Here is a 19,029-nt window from a genome sequence, read left to right as displayed (position 1 = left end):
GGAGCTTAGTGTCAAGACCTCGACAAACATAATTATCTTTGGGAATAGGCTACCTCATTTGGAGTATTGTGTTGATACATGCTTCGACGAATCAGCGATGGGCTCTATTGAGATGGGGAGAATGTTACTTATACAGAAGGAGTTACATAATTGTTTACATACGGATGAGGTCTCAAAAAGAAAATATGAAGTTTTTTCTTTTTATTTGGTTAAAGAAATTCTGACTCAATCATATCTCACCATATTATGTGTAATGTAAACCATTATATACATATAGCACAACAGTGGAATGATTGGCACCTCAACTGTTGAAGCAAATACACTTTTTTTGCATGGTAAATTGTTTGTTCATGTCAATGGCTTCTTTCATGACTGATGGTTGTTATATTAAGACGTCTAAAATAATACATGTTTCTCATGCATAGCGGTTCTATTAAAACACTTCTAATCTACTCTTTACTTTTCAAGATCATTTTGTATATAATCAAGAACATCTTTAAATTTAAACATAGCTCTTTATTTTATTTGTTCAATAAATATCGATTATTTATCTATTTAATACCTTTTGGAAACCAATTTTGGTGCTAATGATATTAAAATACCATTTAAATAATTCAAGGTGTATTTTTTAAAATCCCAATTTACTAATGGGATAATTGCAACCACAGCTCCAAACTTTTCAAATTTTTTTAACTTTTACATTAACCTTTCATTTGTTACACCCAAAGTCCTAAATCTTTTATTTGTAATGACCAAAGGACATATAGACTGTTTCCGTCTACAAATTCGTTAATTGACCAAAAAAGTTATTTTGCCAAAAAAAAGGATAAATAGATAAATTTATATTGTCCAGCATAAAATATTTAAATAAGAAAAAAAAAAGAAATGAACAACTTCATCTTCTTTTTCTTCCCCAACCCACTTACCCGCCACCAAATCGCCACCGTCCCCGTCACCATCACCATTACAACCATTGCCACCTGATTTGTATGAATCTGTCCTAATCTGTATGGATCCGTATGTATTTGTATGAATCTGTCCTAATCTGTATGGATCCGTATGCCACCGAATCTTTGTGTATCTATATGTATTTGTATGATATCTGTCCAGATCTGTATGTGTCCATATAGATCCGTATGCACCTGCATGAAGAGCACCATAGCATTCGCTATTGATATGCTTTCGAACACGGTGTATGGAGTTGTATTGGTTAAAGGATGTTAGTCCACATCTATCTCCATTTAATCATTTATCACATTACCTCTTCTATCTTAAGTCCCTTTTAAGCTAGATCAATTTATGTAAATTGTCTCTCCTTCCATTCTTTTGTTCTCCTTCCTTCTTGCAAAAAGCATATTTTCTTGGAAAAACCTTTAGAGCAGGGGCGATGTGGCCCCCCATATGCCCGACGAGCACCTCCCCTATACAGGGCGCCACATTGGCGCCCTGGATGGGTGGCCCTATCCGTCTAGCACAGGTCTATTTTCTTTGGATAAAGCTATTTGTGCGGGGGGCTTTGCAGAATGCATTACAGGTGCATAATATCTGCACAGGTGCTGTGTGATGATAAGTCTAATGCTTTTTTTTAAAAACAAAAATGCACATAGGACCTTGTAATGCAGCTTGTACATATACCCTGTACAAGTAGCAAGGTCCATGCTTAATTCTGATGGCAAATTGTTAACAAAACCATATGAATACGTCTATATCCGGGCAAATATATGGATTATTTTTGTTGAACAAGGCCACATACGCCTGTCCAAACAGGAGGCAATGTGGCACCCCTATAGGCTGGACACCGTGGACAGATATATAAATCGAGGCTGATATGTAATGTTAAGATTTTTGAGTTATTAATGTTTTGAAGTGGAAGTTTTCAAGTAATCGAGCTCGATCAAATATAATCTTGTCATGCTTGTTTTGAGGTAATGTGGTGCCATAAAAATGTCGAATAATTGGTGTATAAATTATATTCAACAGCTAACCTTTACGTCCAAATACTTAGAATTACAACTTCCTAAAATCATGGTACATTCATTATAATGAGTAAATCATTACTTGCTAGATTGTAGAAAATGCAAAAAGAGATTAAATGAAATGAAGCATGTGAATGTAAATCTCTTTAATATAGATTTCACCCCCTACACACTAGTGCTAACATTATCAAATGGACATTTTCCAAGATATGATATGCTTATTCAAAAATTAATATAGAACGATATTAATTTTGTTGAATGAACCAGCACTTGACTTATTCTTGTAAAATGGAAGATGTCGAATACTAAATATCGAACATAAAATTGACATTATTTGAAGAAGAAAAGAATTAGAAATCAATTATATTGAAGTGAAAAATAAATAAATTGGAAAATCCTATTTACATATTTTCTTGTGTGTCTCTTCTTAACGATCGCATCTTTTGGCATAAATTCATTTCAACCATTAAATCGCACCATTTTAAATTGAATCATGAATAGTGATCTAAAACACACCTTATCAAAAGGTCATCTCTACTGTGCCATTTCAAATTAGAGGTGTCAAAATGGCTTAGGTGAACTGACCAGTAAGAACTTGTCCCAAGGGGACTGACGTGCCAATAGGGATGAACAAAATGTCCAGACCAGACCCAATCAAATCAAGTGGTTAGGTTAGGTTCTATCAAAAAAATTAATGATTTTGATTCTTTGAATCAAGAACCATTTGGTTTTGATTTTGGTTCTGGTTCAATTCTAGTTTAAAAACTAGAACCAAATTTAATATTTAATTTTATATATAATAATTAGTGGAGATCCTAATTTTATATTCATTGGAGATAGCACATTGATTGAATACAATTTATTAATCAATTTCGGGTCATTAGAGATAAACAACTCATTAGTTGTCTACACTCTAATTTTGTATTCAATTGAATTATTTCTCCTTCACTCATTTTCAATTTACACAACGTCCCAACATAGTTGTACCGAATCAAGTCGGTGGAGTGTCATTTAAGATTGAAAAATGACATTGGTCAATTACTTAAAAAGTCTCTAAGCTCTTTTTTTATCTTGATTGTTTGATAGGTTATTTGTGTTTTCACAAATAGAGGAGAACCCAATAAACATTCATGAAATATTAAACGATTAATATTGCTTACAGGAGTGGACTGTAAAAATTTTGATAATTCATTCTTTATTGCAGGAGTGTGCCTTCAAAACTACTGCAATTAATTTAATGAATCATTGATATTATTTATTAAACCCTTTTTTGTGTGAAAACGAAAACTGATTTGTATATTCAAATTATGAATATATTTTGTTTGTTAGTTATGACTGTTTTGATCTCGATGATTGAAATTTGAACTTTCTAAATGTTTGATATTTAAATTCTTATTTAAGTATACATTACTAATTTATATGATGCAGATCTAAAAATTTAAGAAATGAAATTAGAACCAAACCAAACAAAATCGGAACCGAACGGTTCGATTCAATTTGGTTTCATATCTTTAAAAAAACCCTTTTGTTCCATTATCAATAAAATTGTTGGTTCATGGTTAGATTTGGTTCTTTTGGAATCAAAACCGTATGGAATCATGTATACCCCTACTTGCCAAAAAATTGTATTGGACAGTAAGGTCAGCACGGCACAAATTGTCAGCCAAAATCAGCCATGTAAGGTTACACCTCTTATCATTAACTGCTTGTAAAAACAACTGTTCTCTCGATTTAAGAGGGAAGTAGACAAGAAGCACAAGGCAAATAACAGTAATTTTATGTCCCCGCATATTAGTTTCTTCTCTGTCATTGAAATAAAGATCATGATAATCAACATATGCCAAAATTCCCTTTGAACAAAAGTATATATTAACAAATAGTGCACAGACTTGTAACAAGACATGGATCTGGTAGTTGTGAGCATATAACATTCACAATACAAGAGCTTCTACACATTCTCGGTGGCATCTTTTTGTGTCTCGTCTGTCTTTCCTGCTGCAGCAAGTCTCTCAGCTGTCAATCTTTCTTCAAGTGCTCGAGCACCTCTTTCCCTGCAATTTTGTGACAACAGCGCAACACAATTAGATTAAGTCAATACACGCATCTTGGAGCTATCAAACTTTGAGGAATAGTTTTTGTATTGCCATAACATAGCTCCATCCATTATGTTGAAATTCAAATGCTACAAAATACGACAGTTAACCCCTTCAAATGGGTGGTCATATGTCTGATCATCCTGTGCTCTTTCGTTGTTTTGATAAATAAATAGATTTGGGACCCTAAGTGGCAGCCTATTCATGTAAGAAAACAAAAGGTTCACAAGTTCTACAATAATCGACAACCCAAAATCAGTAGATGAAACAAATGTCTTAAAACCAGACCATTTTCCAGAAAACCAACACTGTAGCACTCAGTCAGGCCCCCCTCCTTCAGTCGTTTCCTTTTCCCATTCAGTGGTTTTATCTCCTTCATTAAAATCCCTAATCCAGAATTCTCACTCTGTTTTCTCGACCGCATCACCAAATCTATTTAATAACTCCAATCTCCATAGTTACTTATCTTTCTTCATTTTAATTGCAGGGAAATCCTTAAAAAATTCTTCTCTAAATCCCTAATATTTCTTAATCTTACTCTCACTTACCACCAAACCATAATTTGAATCTCATCCATTCGAATTTCACGCTATCTACAATTCAATCTCCGATTAAGAGCTTCACATATCTTAACCGAGTAGAAAGTATTTGGCACTAACAACTCTAGTCTCTTTAATAAAAAATTCACAACCTCACTACATGATTTGTGAAACAAGCAACCAAAAGAAAAGAAAACAACTATTAATCAAGAAATCCATCCTCTTGCTGTTAAATCTTGTTTCCAAGCCAAATGACAGAGAAAAAAAAAATCAAATAAAAACTAGATTGTCAAATATAATAGTGGCACCCCATCCAAACTCTTTCATAGCTACGATTAACATATCCATGAAGACGATTAACGATATAATTCAGGTCTTCCCCTTGAAAAAGTTAAAAATTTCCTAAATTCATAGAAGCCCCATACTTATACCCCTAGGCAACAGCATTTTTTTGAAACTTCAATGATGTAGCCTTGTAAATAATTTTAAACTATCTTGCTCTGAATAGTTAAGTGTATATTACTGAATAGGATTAAAGGAATGCAAGTCTTAAATGAAAATTAACCAGAAAGTTTACCTCCTCCTAGATGCTTCAATGGGATCTGATCCAGGCAATGTGGTGCCTCCTAAAGTATAGCCCCCAGACTCATCAGAGATTTCAGATCGTCTTCCACAAAGCATTCGCTCAAATATTGTTGCAATTGGATTAATAACAGGCCTAAACACCATCAACCAAGATGAAATGTTGAAATGGAGATGTGAAAGACAACAGGCAGAAAAACTTAATAAATCAGAGAATAAAAATAGCAGAAACTACCTGCAAAATTCAGGGAAAAAGGTAGAAAAAGAAAATTCATCACTTGGATCGCCTCTTAGTTTTGTTTCTGGCTTTCTTTGCCAATATCTGAGGTAAATCCAACCTATAAAGGTACCATATATCATGGTGGGAAGATAAGATGCCGATTCTGTGGTGAAAATGCTTACAATGATGGACACCAGTAGTGCAAGAGAAGGCAACCACTGAAAGAGTTGAAATAAGCAACAATGAGAAAACATAAGAAAATACTTAGGGCCCGTCAGGTTTGTGTTTCACTTTTCAATTTTGAGTTTTGAATTCATTTTTAGTTTTCTACTTTGAGAGTCTATTTTAATATAGTTAAAAACTCGTTTGGTTTGTAATTTTGAAAAACTATTTCTCCAAATAGAAAACTAGAAAACACATTTAGACCCTCTTTGAGCCGCATTCTTTGAAAAAAATAACATTCTTAATTAGCGATTTGACATCATTTCAATCATACATTTTTCAATAAATTAAATATTACAAATCTTGAGGGGCAACTCAATAGTCAGGCCTTGGGTTTGTTTTTCAATGGTCACCAGTTCGAGTCCCCTCAGGACCGCTGAGGTAAGTACCCAACTCTAAATTTCGAGGCCCATGATATTAGTCGAGGTGCGCGTAAGCTAATTCATACACCCACGGTCATAAAAAAATAAAATAATATTACACGCAAATCTAAAATTTTTCCTTATTTTTCAATTACACATTCTCCATCAATCTATTATTCTAAAATACATTCTTTACAAATAATGTGGCTCAAACACATACTTAGTTTAAAACTTTAAAAAATTGTTTTACAATATTTTATTTCATGAATTTTGATTATTCAGTAAAAATAAATAATATATATATTGAAATTGATGAATCTTACAATATTTTTGCACATTACAAAAGTAAAATAAAAATAAATAATAAATTGAGTTCAAATATAGAAAATAAGAAAAAAAATAATGACATAGATTCAGAATATTTTTATTGTCTTCATTTAAATATATTTTTAGAGTTTTATGTAAATAATTATTAAGAGCTTGAACTATTTTATTTTTTATAATTTTTGTTTTTCTAGACATTTTTATAATTTTTATTTTTTAGATTTCTTTTTTTTTTAATTCTAATATTTTGTTTTTAGAATTTATCAATTTTATTTTTTCAATTATATTTTTTTTAAAATTTTAAAATTTTATATGTTCGAGTTTTATATTTTCATAATTTTTAAAAATTTATTTAAAATAAAATTTTATTCAAACGCTTCTTTTCCATGTTTGCGTTTCAAGTTTTATGTTATAAATTTATCCTTGTTTTCGAAAATGTATTTTCAAAAATATGAAACCAAACACGTTTTTAGCATTTTGCAAAACTAAAAACTGAAAAGAGCTTGAAAATAGCAAAACAAACACACCCTTAGCTCCTTGGAGTTTAGAAGCTAAGAATGTAAACTAACAATTTATGCTATGTTGGAGCAGATATTAAAATTCTAAAGTATCAAAAGTTCATACTTTTGCCTTTATCTTCAAAAACCACAGGTCTTGATCAGGCACAATCTGCTTGATGCCAACTAAGAACCCTGAAAGGACCCCTTGGAATCCAGCAACAGGCATGTAACTGCAAAACAAACAATAATAAGGAAACCAGAATTTTTTTAAGTTCACCTTTGACAAGCATATGATGACAATGTTGCAACAAATTAAAAGAGGATATTAAGCCCTTGTTTGAGCCCCATTTTTGTCATAAAAATGCATTTTTGAATAGTGTATTGATGTAAAATATGTGGTTAAAAAATAGGAAAAAGGTTTTGGATTTATATGTACTATTATTTTATTAAAAAATGTATGGTAGAAATGATGTCAAAATACTATTTAAGAATGCATTTTTCTAAAGAATGGGGCTCAAACAAGAGCTAAATAAACAGCACGCGATAACTAAAACCAAGATATGCCAAAAGGTGATTAACAATTTGAAGCTGAGCTCAACATCATGTGATACAAACTTCTTTTGACTTAAATTTTTTAATGTTGCATTTCCTGACCATGAGTTCCAGGTGTTACATTAATCATATGATTGACAAAAACAAGAATATGTCAGATGTGTCATACTATTGGAAACCAAGGTCAATATTAGGTGCCATGAACTTAGATTGATGTAAATTTTATTCATGTTGCGTTTCCTGGCAATAAGTTTCAGGTGTTACGTTAAAATAATCATATGATTGACAAAAATCAAGGATATGACAGAGATGGCTAAGGGATTGTTTGAGCCCAATTTTTTGGAAAGTTAGGTTATGCAATAGTGATTATTTTTGGAGAATGTGTGAATAAAAAGTTGGGAAAAGTTTTGGGCTTACGTGAGAGAATGTATGATTCGAAATAAGTTTGAAAAAAAAATGAATTTTTAAAGAATGGGGCTCAAATAGGGGCTAAATATTGGAAACCAACGTCAATATTATGTGTCATGAACTTTTTAGATTGATATAATTTTATTCATGTTGCGCTTCCTGACCATAAGTTCCAGGTGCAACATTAAAAGAATTGCTGCAAGTCAGCAGTTCTCCCATCTAGGCCTAATTACTTGGGAGTGTCTAAATATTAGGTTGATCCAAGAACAGAGTAGATTCATTCAGAACTTCACAACATTATAGTGAAGCAAATGACAAATCCAGAATGGATACAGGTGCCCAAAGAATGGATAAATTTGCTGCAGAAGATGTAGAAGTATTACTTACAGGTAAATCTCCTGCTTCGTAATGTAATACATGGCAATAGCTGTGATGAAAACACATACGGATGTTAGAAAATTAACAAAAAAGATGAACTTCAAGAATTCCCTAGAACCCCATATGGGTTCAAGCAGCTTCCCGACGAAAAGAAGACCGATTGTGCTGATAAACAACTGCATAAAAAGTATAATATTAGGGAAGAGAGGTCCGAGGAGCAAAGTTTCCAGAGTAGAGTGAACAATAAATGCAGAATGACTAATTTACCCCATATATTGATTGTTCAGTGTATCCGGCTGTAATGAGATTCCAAGCAAAAGGTATGGTCCTACAGTAAATCCAATAGATAAAATAATAAGTCACACTTTTGGGTTTTAAATCTATTTGAATGGCTTGCATAACACTATGCACTAAATTACCAAGTCTTATGATAGCTGAAAAGATAGATGAACAAATGTGGTTTACTGATCAGAGTTCAAGACCCAGATGCGGTCAGATTCCCTATGAGAAATTTTCTAGTTGGCTTCTGCTTGCAAATGATCTGATGTTAGCCGATAAAAAATGGCAGTCAAAGAAAGAGTTATGGGTTTTGTGCTTTTGTGCGGACGAAGTCAATTACTTTCCCAACTACTTTCATTTATATTGAGACATAACTTTCGTGCAATGCATAGTCAAGCCTCAAATCATGTCTTAATCTCTTTTCCCAAATACGCTATATATGGTAAATCCACTCTTTTTAATGGCATATATGCCACAAACTTTTGTTGAAAATAACCAGTAAATTCTTGATCTTCATAACCCGCTCATATCTGAATTTACACCATCATAAATTCTAAAGAAACCCCACTACAAATAAATAAGTCAATTAACACATCAATTCGTCTCAAGAAATTTAGGCGATCAACAACATAAAAATAAAATATGACACAATTAAGAGAGAAAAGAGTACTTGGCAGGGATGAGAGCAAGGTAAGAAAGAGCAGAGGGCAAAATCTGAACAACAATGTGGCCACCCACTAATACCACTGCAATACCCTTGCACAGCCGTGTGAATCCAGTATACAGAGTCATCGTACCCTAACCAAAAAGTACAAAAGATTACATCGAAACTCCTCAATAATTACCAAAACACAAAACAATCACAACGAATTTTCAGATCTGATGCGCGCATCATTAATGTCTATAAAAATACGTAAATTAATACTTACTGCTGAGAGCTGTGGACTGCTCATTGTGAGGTAAGGGGTTAAATTATTGTCCGATATGAAATTATGAAATGTTTGGGGATCTCAATGAATGTTTCGATTTTTTATCATCATCTGGATTTGGTTAATAAGTTTCAGGTTACAGGTATCCGTGATTACTACGCGGGGAAGTTTCCAAGAAAATTCCAATTCTGTCCTCGAAGTTTTCGAAATTTACCAATTTATTTCAAAAGTGACAAAAGAGTTGTTTTCTCGCGGGCGGCGGGCGGCAAGTAAAAATTGTTAAGCTCCTGTTTGACAATTCTTTTTAAAATGAGAAAATTATCACAAACCTACAATTATAAACTAATTAATAGAAAAAAAGTGGGTTATTTAAATTGCAAATATCAAGTTTTAATTTGGATATATAATTTATAAATATTTAAATTAATATAGGCAGTTACTCTCTATCTCTCTCCTCCATACCCACGATATTTTCTCTCCGTTCCAACACGTCTCTCAAACTGATACACATTCTCTCTCTCCCTCACTCTCACTCTCACTCTCTCTCCCTACCATTACACGACCCCGACAGTTTCCGTATTATCCATTCGCTGGTAAGGATGTCAAAAGGGTTGAGCCGTCGTTAAAATAGGGCTCGTGGGCGGCTCGGACTCGTAAAATCACGAGCCTGAGCGCGAGCTGAGCGGGCCTCACCGGGAGGCACCCACGAGTGGCTCATGGCTCGTTATTTTTTCGTTCAAACGACGAACCACGATCCGCTCGGCTCGTGGCTCGTCTTGAGCCCCTATTAAAGTGACCGTTTTCCGTGACTGGACCGGTCACTGAATTTTTTTTTTTTTTTTTTTAAATTCCCCCTCACCCTTCTACTATAAATACCCCTTCACCCTCATTTATTTTTTTCATATCAATTAGTCAATCTACTCCAAATCTCCAACTCTCTTTTATTATATCAATTATCGAGTTTTTACTCTCTTGTGCAGCAAAATATACAATATCAATTCAATTTTTGCAGTTTATTAGTTACAATTTCAATTCATTAAATTCTCACAATCTCACTACATTTATATTCTTCTAGTTATTGTATTTAGATTTCATCATAAACAATCAAACAAATGGATCAACGCTCATTTGTTGAGAGCTTATTCGATACGGGATGTGGGCCACATCATGGCGAATCGCCTAAGACGTTGCAAAGTCAATTTCCAAATGAATTTGCCGGTCTAAATGACATATCCATACCTGAAGATGTTCACATTCACGGTCAAGGAAGCCACAATCCAATTGATTTGGATGATATTAACGTTCTCGAAGCGAAACATAAGGACAAAGATGCCGAATTAAACATCCCAAATGCGAGGGGAAAGCGAAAGGCCAAAAAACAAACAAAATATTGGGATCATTTTAAATTGATTTCAACAGGAAAAGTCGTCAATAGCCTTACAGAATCTAAAGCAGTATGTAAATACTGCCAACAAAGATTGGCATGACAAAAAGAAATTGGTACCACCCATCCAACCGTCACTACAAAACATGTGCGGCCAGACATAAACTTCTTCCAGCTGGTCAAACACAATTGCAATTTGGCAGTTCAGGCGCTAGTTCTATAACTTCACCCATATCCACGTGGGTGTATTCGGAGGACAATACTCGAATCAAAATGGTGAATTTTGTTGCCGCCATTGAGTTGCCTCTGGCTATTGCAGACAACCAACACTTCGTCTCGTTCGTAAAAGAATATCGACAACCGAGGTACATTGGGGTAAGTCGAAACACTCTTCGTGCCGATACAATACAATATTTCAATAATTCAAAACAACAATTAATTGTGGATTTACAACAATATGGGGGTGTTTATATCTTTCACTTCTGATATATGGGAAGGGGTTAATAAAAGAGCATCTATAGTTGCAACCGCACACTGTATAAACCCACTTTGGTGCATGCATAAGAAAATTATTGCTTTTAGATTTATTGAATTTCCTCACAATGCTAATAATATATATAATGCTATTATCAGTATTGTTAGAGAATATAATTGCGAAACTAAAATTCGGTCTTTTATTTTTGATAATGCTAGTGTTAATAAACTAGTCGTCAATAAATTGTGTAGGACACTTCAACCTAATTTTGGTGGGTATTTGTTTCATATTCGTTGTGTGTGTCATATCTTGAATTTAATTGTGCAAGATGGTTTAAAACATATAAAAGATGAACTTCAAACATATAAAGGATGAACTTCAAATGATTAGGAATGCATTAATATATATTACAATCTCTCCTAGTAGAAAACAAGTATTTGAAAATTTTTGTGCCGAACTAGGGGTGACGACTGCTAAAACATTTGTTAGCGACGTAGGCCATAGATGGAACTCTACTTACTTACTATTAAAGTCATGTGAAGGTTTCGAAAATTTAATAACAGACTTTTATAACAATAGACATGTTAGAAGTGATGACAATGATATGTTAAATGAATCCGATTGGATTTTAGCTTTGAAAGTTAAACGTTTTTTGACATCTTTTTATGATACCACAAAGATTTTATCCGGCGTTTATTATCCAACAAGTTGTATGGTGCTTGAACGCCTTTATATAATTGCAAGAACATTCCATAAATATAAAAATGATCCTACTTTTAGTGAAGCTATGGAATTAAAGTTTAGAAAATATTGGGAAGAACTGCCTATGTTATTTCTTCTAGTATGCGCAATGGACCCTCGATATAATATTTCAGGAACTAAATATGTAATTGATCAAATCAATAAAGTTTTAATACTTAATATACCTATCACCTATAAGAATTTAGAGCAAATATTATGTGGAATGTATGATTTATATGCTGAAAGAATGAGTGTGAATGTTAGTCGGGTACCCTCTACACCTACTCCTTCTGCTGAAATTGAAGAAAATGATGTCGAAATAATAAATTTATTTCAAGGCATTCATTTATTTAGATATGATGCAACTGCAATGTGTTCATCTAGTATCATGTCGTCTACATTTGCATCTCATCAAATATCGATCGAAATTCAAAATGCAATGCATGTCGAATTAATTGATTACTTCAATCATAATATGCCAACAGACAGAACAATTAAAAAAGTTCAGAAGAAATAATTGAATTCTGGCAAAAGTATGAAAGACGTTGGCCAATTGTTTCTGCAATTGCGAAAAATCTGCTGACACCTTCGGTTAGTACTGTTATTTCGGAGTCTACTTTTAGGGCAGATAAAAGTATTTTGACCGATGTCAGGAACCGACTGAAAAAGATGTTTTGGAATCATTAATGTGCGTGAAGAATTGGCAGGCCGCTCATTTTCGACTACAGGATAAATACGCTGAAATTGCATGTCGTCAGGTAAGTGATATTTGATTTAATTATATTAATCAAAATTTCTTTATTTTTTAATCGTTAAATTTAATTTTCTTTAAAAAAATTGTACACGTTACAACAAGTTGTTCATGTACAATTTTTAACTCCACCTATTTAAAATTGATGTAACCGATCCCAAGTCTGGATAAAGGAGGAGGGTTTACATTTTATCTACTTTAAAAAGAAATAAAAAAATATTTTTTTTTGAAAATTTATTTCAAAAAATAATTCGTCTTCATTATATAAATATTTTATACTTTATAAAAAAATTTATAATATGATATAAATAAAAAAAATAAAAAATTGTCTTCATTAAATTATTTGTATTTTTTAACACTTTTTATTTTTTTTAAAAGTGTTTTTTATTATTTCATTTTTTTGTAAAACTCTTAAAAAAAAAAGAAAAATAGACGAGCCCACGAGCCAAAGCTCGGCTCGGCCCATGAGCCACAAGCTCGGCTTGCCACGAGCGCGAGCCGAGCTCGTGAGATTAAGGGCCGAGCCGAGCCACCACTATTCATTCGATGATTTTTGTTCATTATCTTGAATATTCTCGTTGAAACATTATGTTCATCTTGAAACTGAGCATTATTACACTATCACTTGAGTTACCGTAAATCGTCCATAGTTTTCTTATTTTCTGAAATTACTACTATTGAAAATGGTTTTAACTCATTCTGTGGAGGATAAAAGAAAGGAAAGAGACAAAGGTAAAAGGAAGAAGGAGGTTACAGAATTTTCTTCTCGAAATAGGCTTAAAATTTCGAGTTCGGGTGGAAAATCTTCGAAAATGGTGAAATTGGTGTTTATGCTTTCAGTATTTGTTGTGCATTTGTTTTACATTTAGCAATGTAGTGTATGAGTAGACTGATTACGACACCAATTTGGAAAAAATGATCAAGTATTGTGACTTTATGACTTGTTTGTGACCTTTTTTATTCTGACATTTATAATGATTTTTAAACTTTGTGACCTTATTTCAGTTTTGTTTGGAATCAATGTGTTAATGATTTTTAAACTTTGTGACATGTATGTGATATATTCAACTATTGTGGCCTGTATGATTTGTTTGTGACCTTATTTTGGATAATATTTGCTCGGTAATGATTTTTAAACTTTGTGACCTTATTTCAGTTTTGTTTGGAGTCAGGGTCTTAATGATTTTTAAACTTTTGTGACATGTATGTGATATATTCAACTGTTGTGGCCTGTATGATTCGTTTGTGACCTTATTTTGGATAATATGTGACCGGTATAAAATGTTGTGGGGTTCAAAGTCATGGTGTTTATTACATGTTCAGACCATTATAAAATGTCATGTGTGTATATTTTGTTGTCAGGTTGTTTAGATATGTTTAAGTCACAATAATTTGTTGTATGATGATTTGTATAGGAAAGAAAATACCTCATAAAACCAAACAAATGGTTTCTTGGGAAGATAACTGTCACTGTATTCAGCATGTCATCACAAACTTTGTGATGAAATTTAATGATGTACAGAAGCAGATACTTGAACATACATGTTTTTCCTATTACATGCACTACAAAGAGATAGTTGTTCAGTCACAATAGATCCATCAAGTCTTGTTACGGGCAGTCAATCAATCGAACAAACAAGAGATATGGTTTAATAGAAATGGAAGATTATGTCGCTTCTCAATTGCTGAATTTTGCCTTGTGACTGGACTGCGGTGTGTTAGTATTGATGAACAACTTATGTTAGAGGCACAACCTTCTCCAATTAAGGAAATGTATTTCCATAATTTAAAGACAATCACAAGCCATGATATGAAAATGATATTTCTATCACTGGATAATAATGCTCTTTAAGATGATGTGGCTAATTTAGGGATCATTTATCTAATCACCAATTACCTATTTACGACGTCATATGCCAAGGTGGTGGCCCATTACATTTTTGCACTTGCTGATGATTTTGAGACTTTGAACATGTTCCTTGGGGGAAAATATCTATTTGAATTGACATGATCATCATTGAAAAAGGGTTTGGAGAAATAAACAAGCTACTATAGGTTGTCTGGCTTTTTAATTGCTTTTCAAGTGTGGTTGTATAGGTGTCTACTAGTATTTAGGACAATTTGGGTACACGTGTGGGTAAAAAATATCCTCGGATAATAAATTGGAGTACTCACAAATACCCTTCTATAGCATTTTTGGATGAGAAGGTTTTTTCCAGTGAGAAATTAAGTTTTACATAAAATTTCAAATTGTTTTGCTAATCATATTTAAGATATGACATATATGTACGTTTTTTAAATTTTGTATCCATCATGGTGAGGTAAATGATATTGATTCAACTGATCTTGAGCTTATGGCACCGTACAAGACAGGTTTGAAATGTGAAACGTAGATATATTGTGACATGAAATACATTATGTTTGTGACCTGTAATGTTTTCATGTGATGTGCAGTTTTCTTACGACTTGAACGTTTTCAATTTTTGTTACGTGAACATACTACCACATATGACTTTCTGTATGTGACCTGGAAAATTATAATGTTACATGCTACATTAATGTGACTTGAAACATTTCAATGTGACCTGCAGTGTGAACATGATTTTTTACCCACACGTGTAGATATATTGTGGCATGACAGGTTCGAAATGTGAAATGTAGATATATTGTGACATGAAATACGTTATGTTTGTGACCTGTAATGTTTTCATGTGATGTGCAGTTTCTTGCGACTTGAACGTTTTCAATTTTTGTTACGTGAACGTACTACCACACATGACTTTCTATATGCGATCTGGTATATTATAATGTTACTTGTTACAATAATGTTACATGCTACATTAATTTGACCTGAAACATTTCAATGTGACTTGCAGTGTGAACTTGATTTTGAGATATATCTTATGTAACTTTATGTTTTATATAATGTGGCCTGACTTGTATTACATAGTAAACTGATTTTGTTTGTGTTGTATGTGTTGCATGATAGATGTGTCATACTCAAAGCCAAAACGGCTACACGAAAACGTTGAGAGTTTCGAATATCACGTGGGCAAAAAGGAGTCTGCCCCTCATTTACACGAAGGTCGCTTCGTTAACATTAATTTCATATGTTGGTGTGCCACAGACAAAAGAAAATGTAGAAAATGTTCCACAACTAAATGTGAATATAGAAGTCACAGATGATGATTTTGTGCTCCCACCTCTAAAACGAAAGAGTGGGTGCTGCAAGCTCAAGCTCTGCGGCTCATACTCCACCTACTCAGCATCCTGAATGCCCATGCGTTGAAGTAAGTTATTTCTTTGTTAACAAGGATTGTGGCCTATTGAAAGAGAAGATGGATGTGAAGATATCCAAGCTTCATGTTGAGAACAAAGGGTTCAAGAATGAGATTTTATTGATGAAGTCACATTTGAGTGAAATTAATGACATTGTCTGTCATTTAAACAATTTCTCAAAGCTGAATGATGTCGTTCACACTTAAAAGGTTTTGAAAGACAGGATGAGTGATATGAAGTCGACTTTTGAAACTTTTGGTGGTTCGGTTTCCGACATTTTATCTTCATTTATGGTTGAAGTTCATTCAAAGTTGGTTGGGAAAGGAGCTTCTAAGGAACAGGGATATAGCTAAACACCAATGAATATTTATCATTCAGTGTCATTTTATATCATTTTTATTGAATGCAATTTTATGCTACTAGAAACAAGAAGAAAAAGTTGATGATGTGGCTTACAAGAAAGGCAAGGGTCACATGGAATTTGATCGTAGTCACGACATCCCCGTTGAATATGATTTCGAAGGTCCTTCGTTTGATCTTGGTGTTGGCAACACACAAAGTCAGACATCGACTGATGATGCATTTTTTGTAACGAAAGAAGTGCAAGAGCAAGTCGATAAAGTTATTGTACGTGTGCTACAGTCTATTGAAGTTGACAAAGAAGAGGCGAGATGGGCAGTGATATTTAAAATTTTTATTTATAAGTTTCATCTTATTATTCTTATGCTTATTTGTGACAGTTTTTATATTTTATGCTCAGGAAGTTACATCTATACCGCCATTTTCTGGACTACCAATCAAGAGGGCACATAAACCATAAAAAATGTTGCAATCTCCATTAATTACGGTAGATGCACGTCAAGTGACCACTGGAGCAAAATTTGATACAGCAAACATTGTTTTCCAAAACTATTTAAACAAAGTTGACAGTGCAGATATAATTTCATTTCAAAATTGGTTTGACAAAGGATATAAGTTCTGAAACAAGTATATTTAATGCATACTATTAGTGTTAATGTGACTGAAAATTTCTGTTGTGACATTTTATTTTGTGACTACAACAGGGATGGTCACACTTAAATAGTTACGGTCACAACATAATATAACTGTAGTCATATTCTTGTTACTTTCACTGATAATTGCATATTTTGTGTATATAGGGCCAAATTCAACGTGATTGATGAAGTGATAAGTCCTCCATTTCTATGTGGGACAATCCCTGTCCATAAGAAAATGTGGTGGGATTCTTTGATTAATTCTAATTCTTCATTGAATAGTACAGTACAATATTGTAACCATTTTTTAAAAGATGGAAAAAAAATTTAATAACTTATGCATGTTACTTTTTATTCGTTACAACATTTGAATGCTTGCTTTTATTACATTAGACAACTTGCAAAGTTAGGGGATAGTGTGAAGATGAAGGCAAAAACCACAGACTATATCTTTGACATGACAATTTTGTCAAAGACCCCATCATTGTGAATGAGAAGCAGGAACTTCTCAAAACCATCAACGGTGAAAGGTTGGCATTTAATACATCTTGGAGAGAGATTGAATATGTTCTTCTACCCATCATGCCTACGAATCGGGCTCATTGGATGCTAGGACAGTGGGACATTAATAAACATGTCCTGTATATTTTCAATTCTAGTAACAAACCATATAGAGACAATATGGTTTGTGAAGGGGTAGTACCTATGGTGAAGATAATTTCCCACTTGCTGAAAGTGGTTAGTTTGTGGTTAGACTATAGTGATGGTGGAGATGAACAGTCTAGGGAGCTAATTGTTGACATTGTGCTTAATTTACCTCAGTGACAAAATGAGTATGGTTGTTTGTATTCTTTTATAACACTAACAATTTTCATCCTTATTTAGTATTTACTTATGTTTGTCTTTTACAAATATTGTGAGCATGATTGTGGTGTTTTTGTGATCAAGTATGCCCAGTTTTTGTTACATAATGATATTGCCAAGATGCCAAAGTCATTTGATACTGGGAAGCTATGATGGAAATTGTAGCCTTACTTTTCAAGTATGAACAACAAAAATTGGGTGGAAGAGCAAAACAACGTCAGATGAATGATGAAATTGTTGATCGAAATGATGTTTATGGTAGATTAGGTTGACCTATGTTGGAGAAGATACTTAACTAAGGATTTTTTTGATGGATATCTTTTGTATGAATTGTCGGTGGATTTTTTTTAACTAAATTGCATATTGGACAAGTATTTGTATATCGAGTTTATGAATGAATTATTGTATTTTCATCGTAGTACTGTGTGATTTTTGGTAAACAAATATATTGCACTTGTTTGAACAGACAGATCACAACTCGTTTGAGCAAACAGCTCTTGTCAATTCCAAACAGGTCACAACTCGTCACAATTAGACATGTGCTATTAATGTAGAAACAATTAGGTCACAAACAGTCACAATTAGTCAACAACTTTCACCAGCAGGTCACGTCCGGTGATAATCACAATGGGTCACAATATGCACAGATAGTCACAATATACACATATAGTAACATATGATCACAATATGTGAACTAACCAAATTATAAATTACAATCATTTCCAAGAACTAAAAACACTTCTAAGAACTTCACATAATTACTCTACTAGTAAACCATAACAAATTCTCAAATATAAAAATCATCAATATTCACAATTTCAAATTTTCCAAGCCACCCAAATCAATTGAAAACACTTCATATAATTTCACATAATCATCAGACAAGTTTTGTCAATTACTGATAGGTCATAGCTCGTCACATTCAAACGTGTTTTTAATTTAGAAATAATAAGGTCACAAATAACATGCACAAATAGTCACGGATGGTCACAACATAACAGAAAAAAGTAGAATTATATAACTAAATATACAATCTAAAAGAACGTGTCAAAATAAGAAATGAAAAACTAAATATGTTCATAGACAGCACAATATAAACTTTCCCATAAATCATGATCAATTTAATGTTTTACAACTCAAATCGTAAAGTCACGATGAAAGAATTTGAAACTATAA

General features: G+C 33.1%; 1 protein-coding gene across 1 annotated transcript; it reads right to left on the bottom strand.

Moving 5' to 3' along the window:
- Positions 1-3,654: 3,654 nt before the first annotated feature.
- LOC111407557 (rhomboid-like protein 19) lies at positions 3,655-9,504 on the bottom strand. The gene is made up of 8 exons (XM_023037124.1): positions 9,365-9,504; positions 9,106-9,233; positions 8,424-8,484; positions 8,166-8,332; positions 6,943-7,048; positions 5,426-5,628; positions 5,186-5,326; positions 3,655-4,027 (listed from the first exon to the last, which is right to left on the bottom strand). The coding sequence occupies exons 1-8, from the start codon at positions 9,386-9,388 to the stop codon at positions 3,925-3,927; spliced, it is 933 nt and encodes a 310-aa protein (XP_022892892.1). The 5' UTR covers positions 9,389-9,504; the 3' UTR covers positions 3,655-3,924.
- Positions 9,505-19,029: the final 9,525 nt, after the last annotated feature.

The sequence above is a fragment of the Olea europaea genome, chromosome 13 (assembly GCF_002742605.1).
Source record: "Olea europaea var. sylvestris chromosome 13, O_europaea_v1, whole genome shotgun sequence".
Classification (NCBI taxonomy): domain Eukaryota; kingdom Viridiplantae; phylum Streptophyta; class Magnoliopsida; order Lamiales; family Oleaceae; genus Olea; species Olea europaea.
This window is presented reverse-complemented; position numbering and strand designations above follow the sequence as displayed.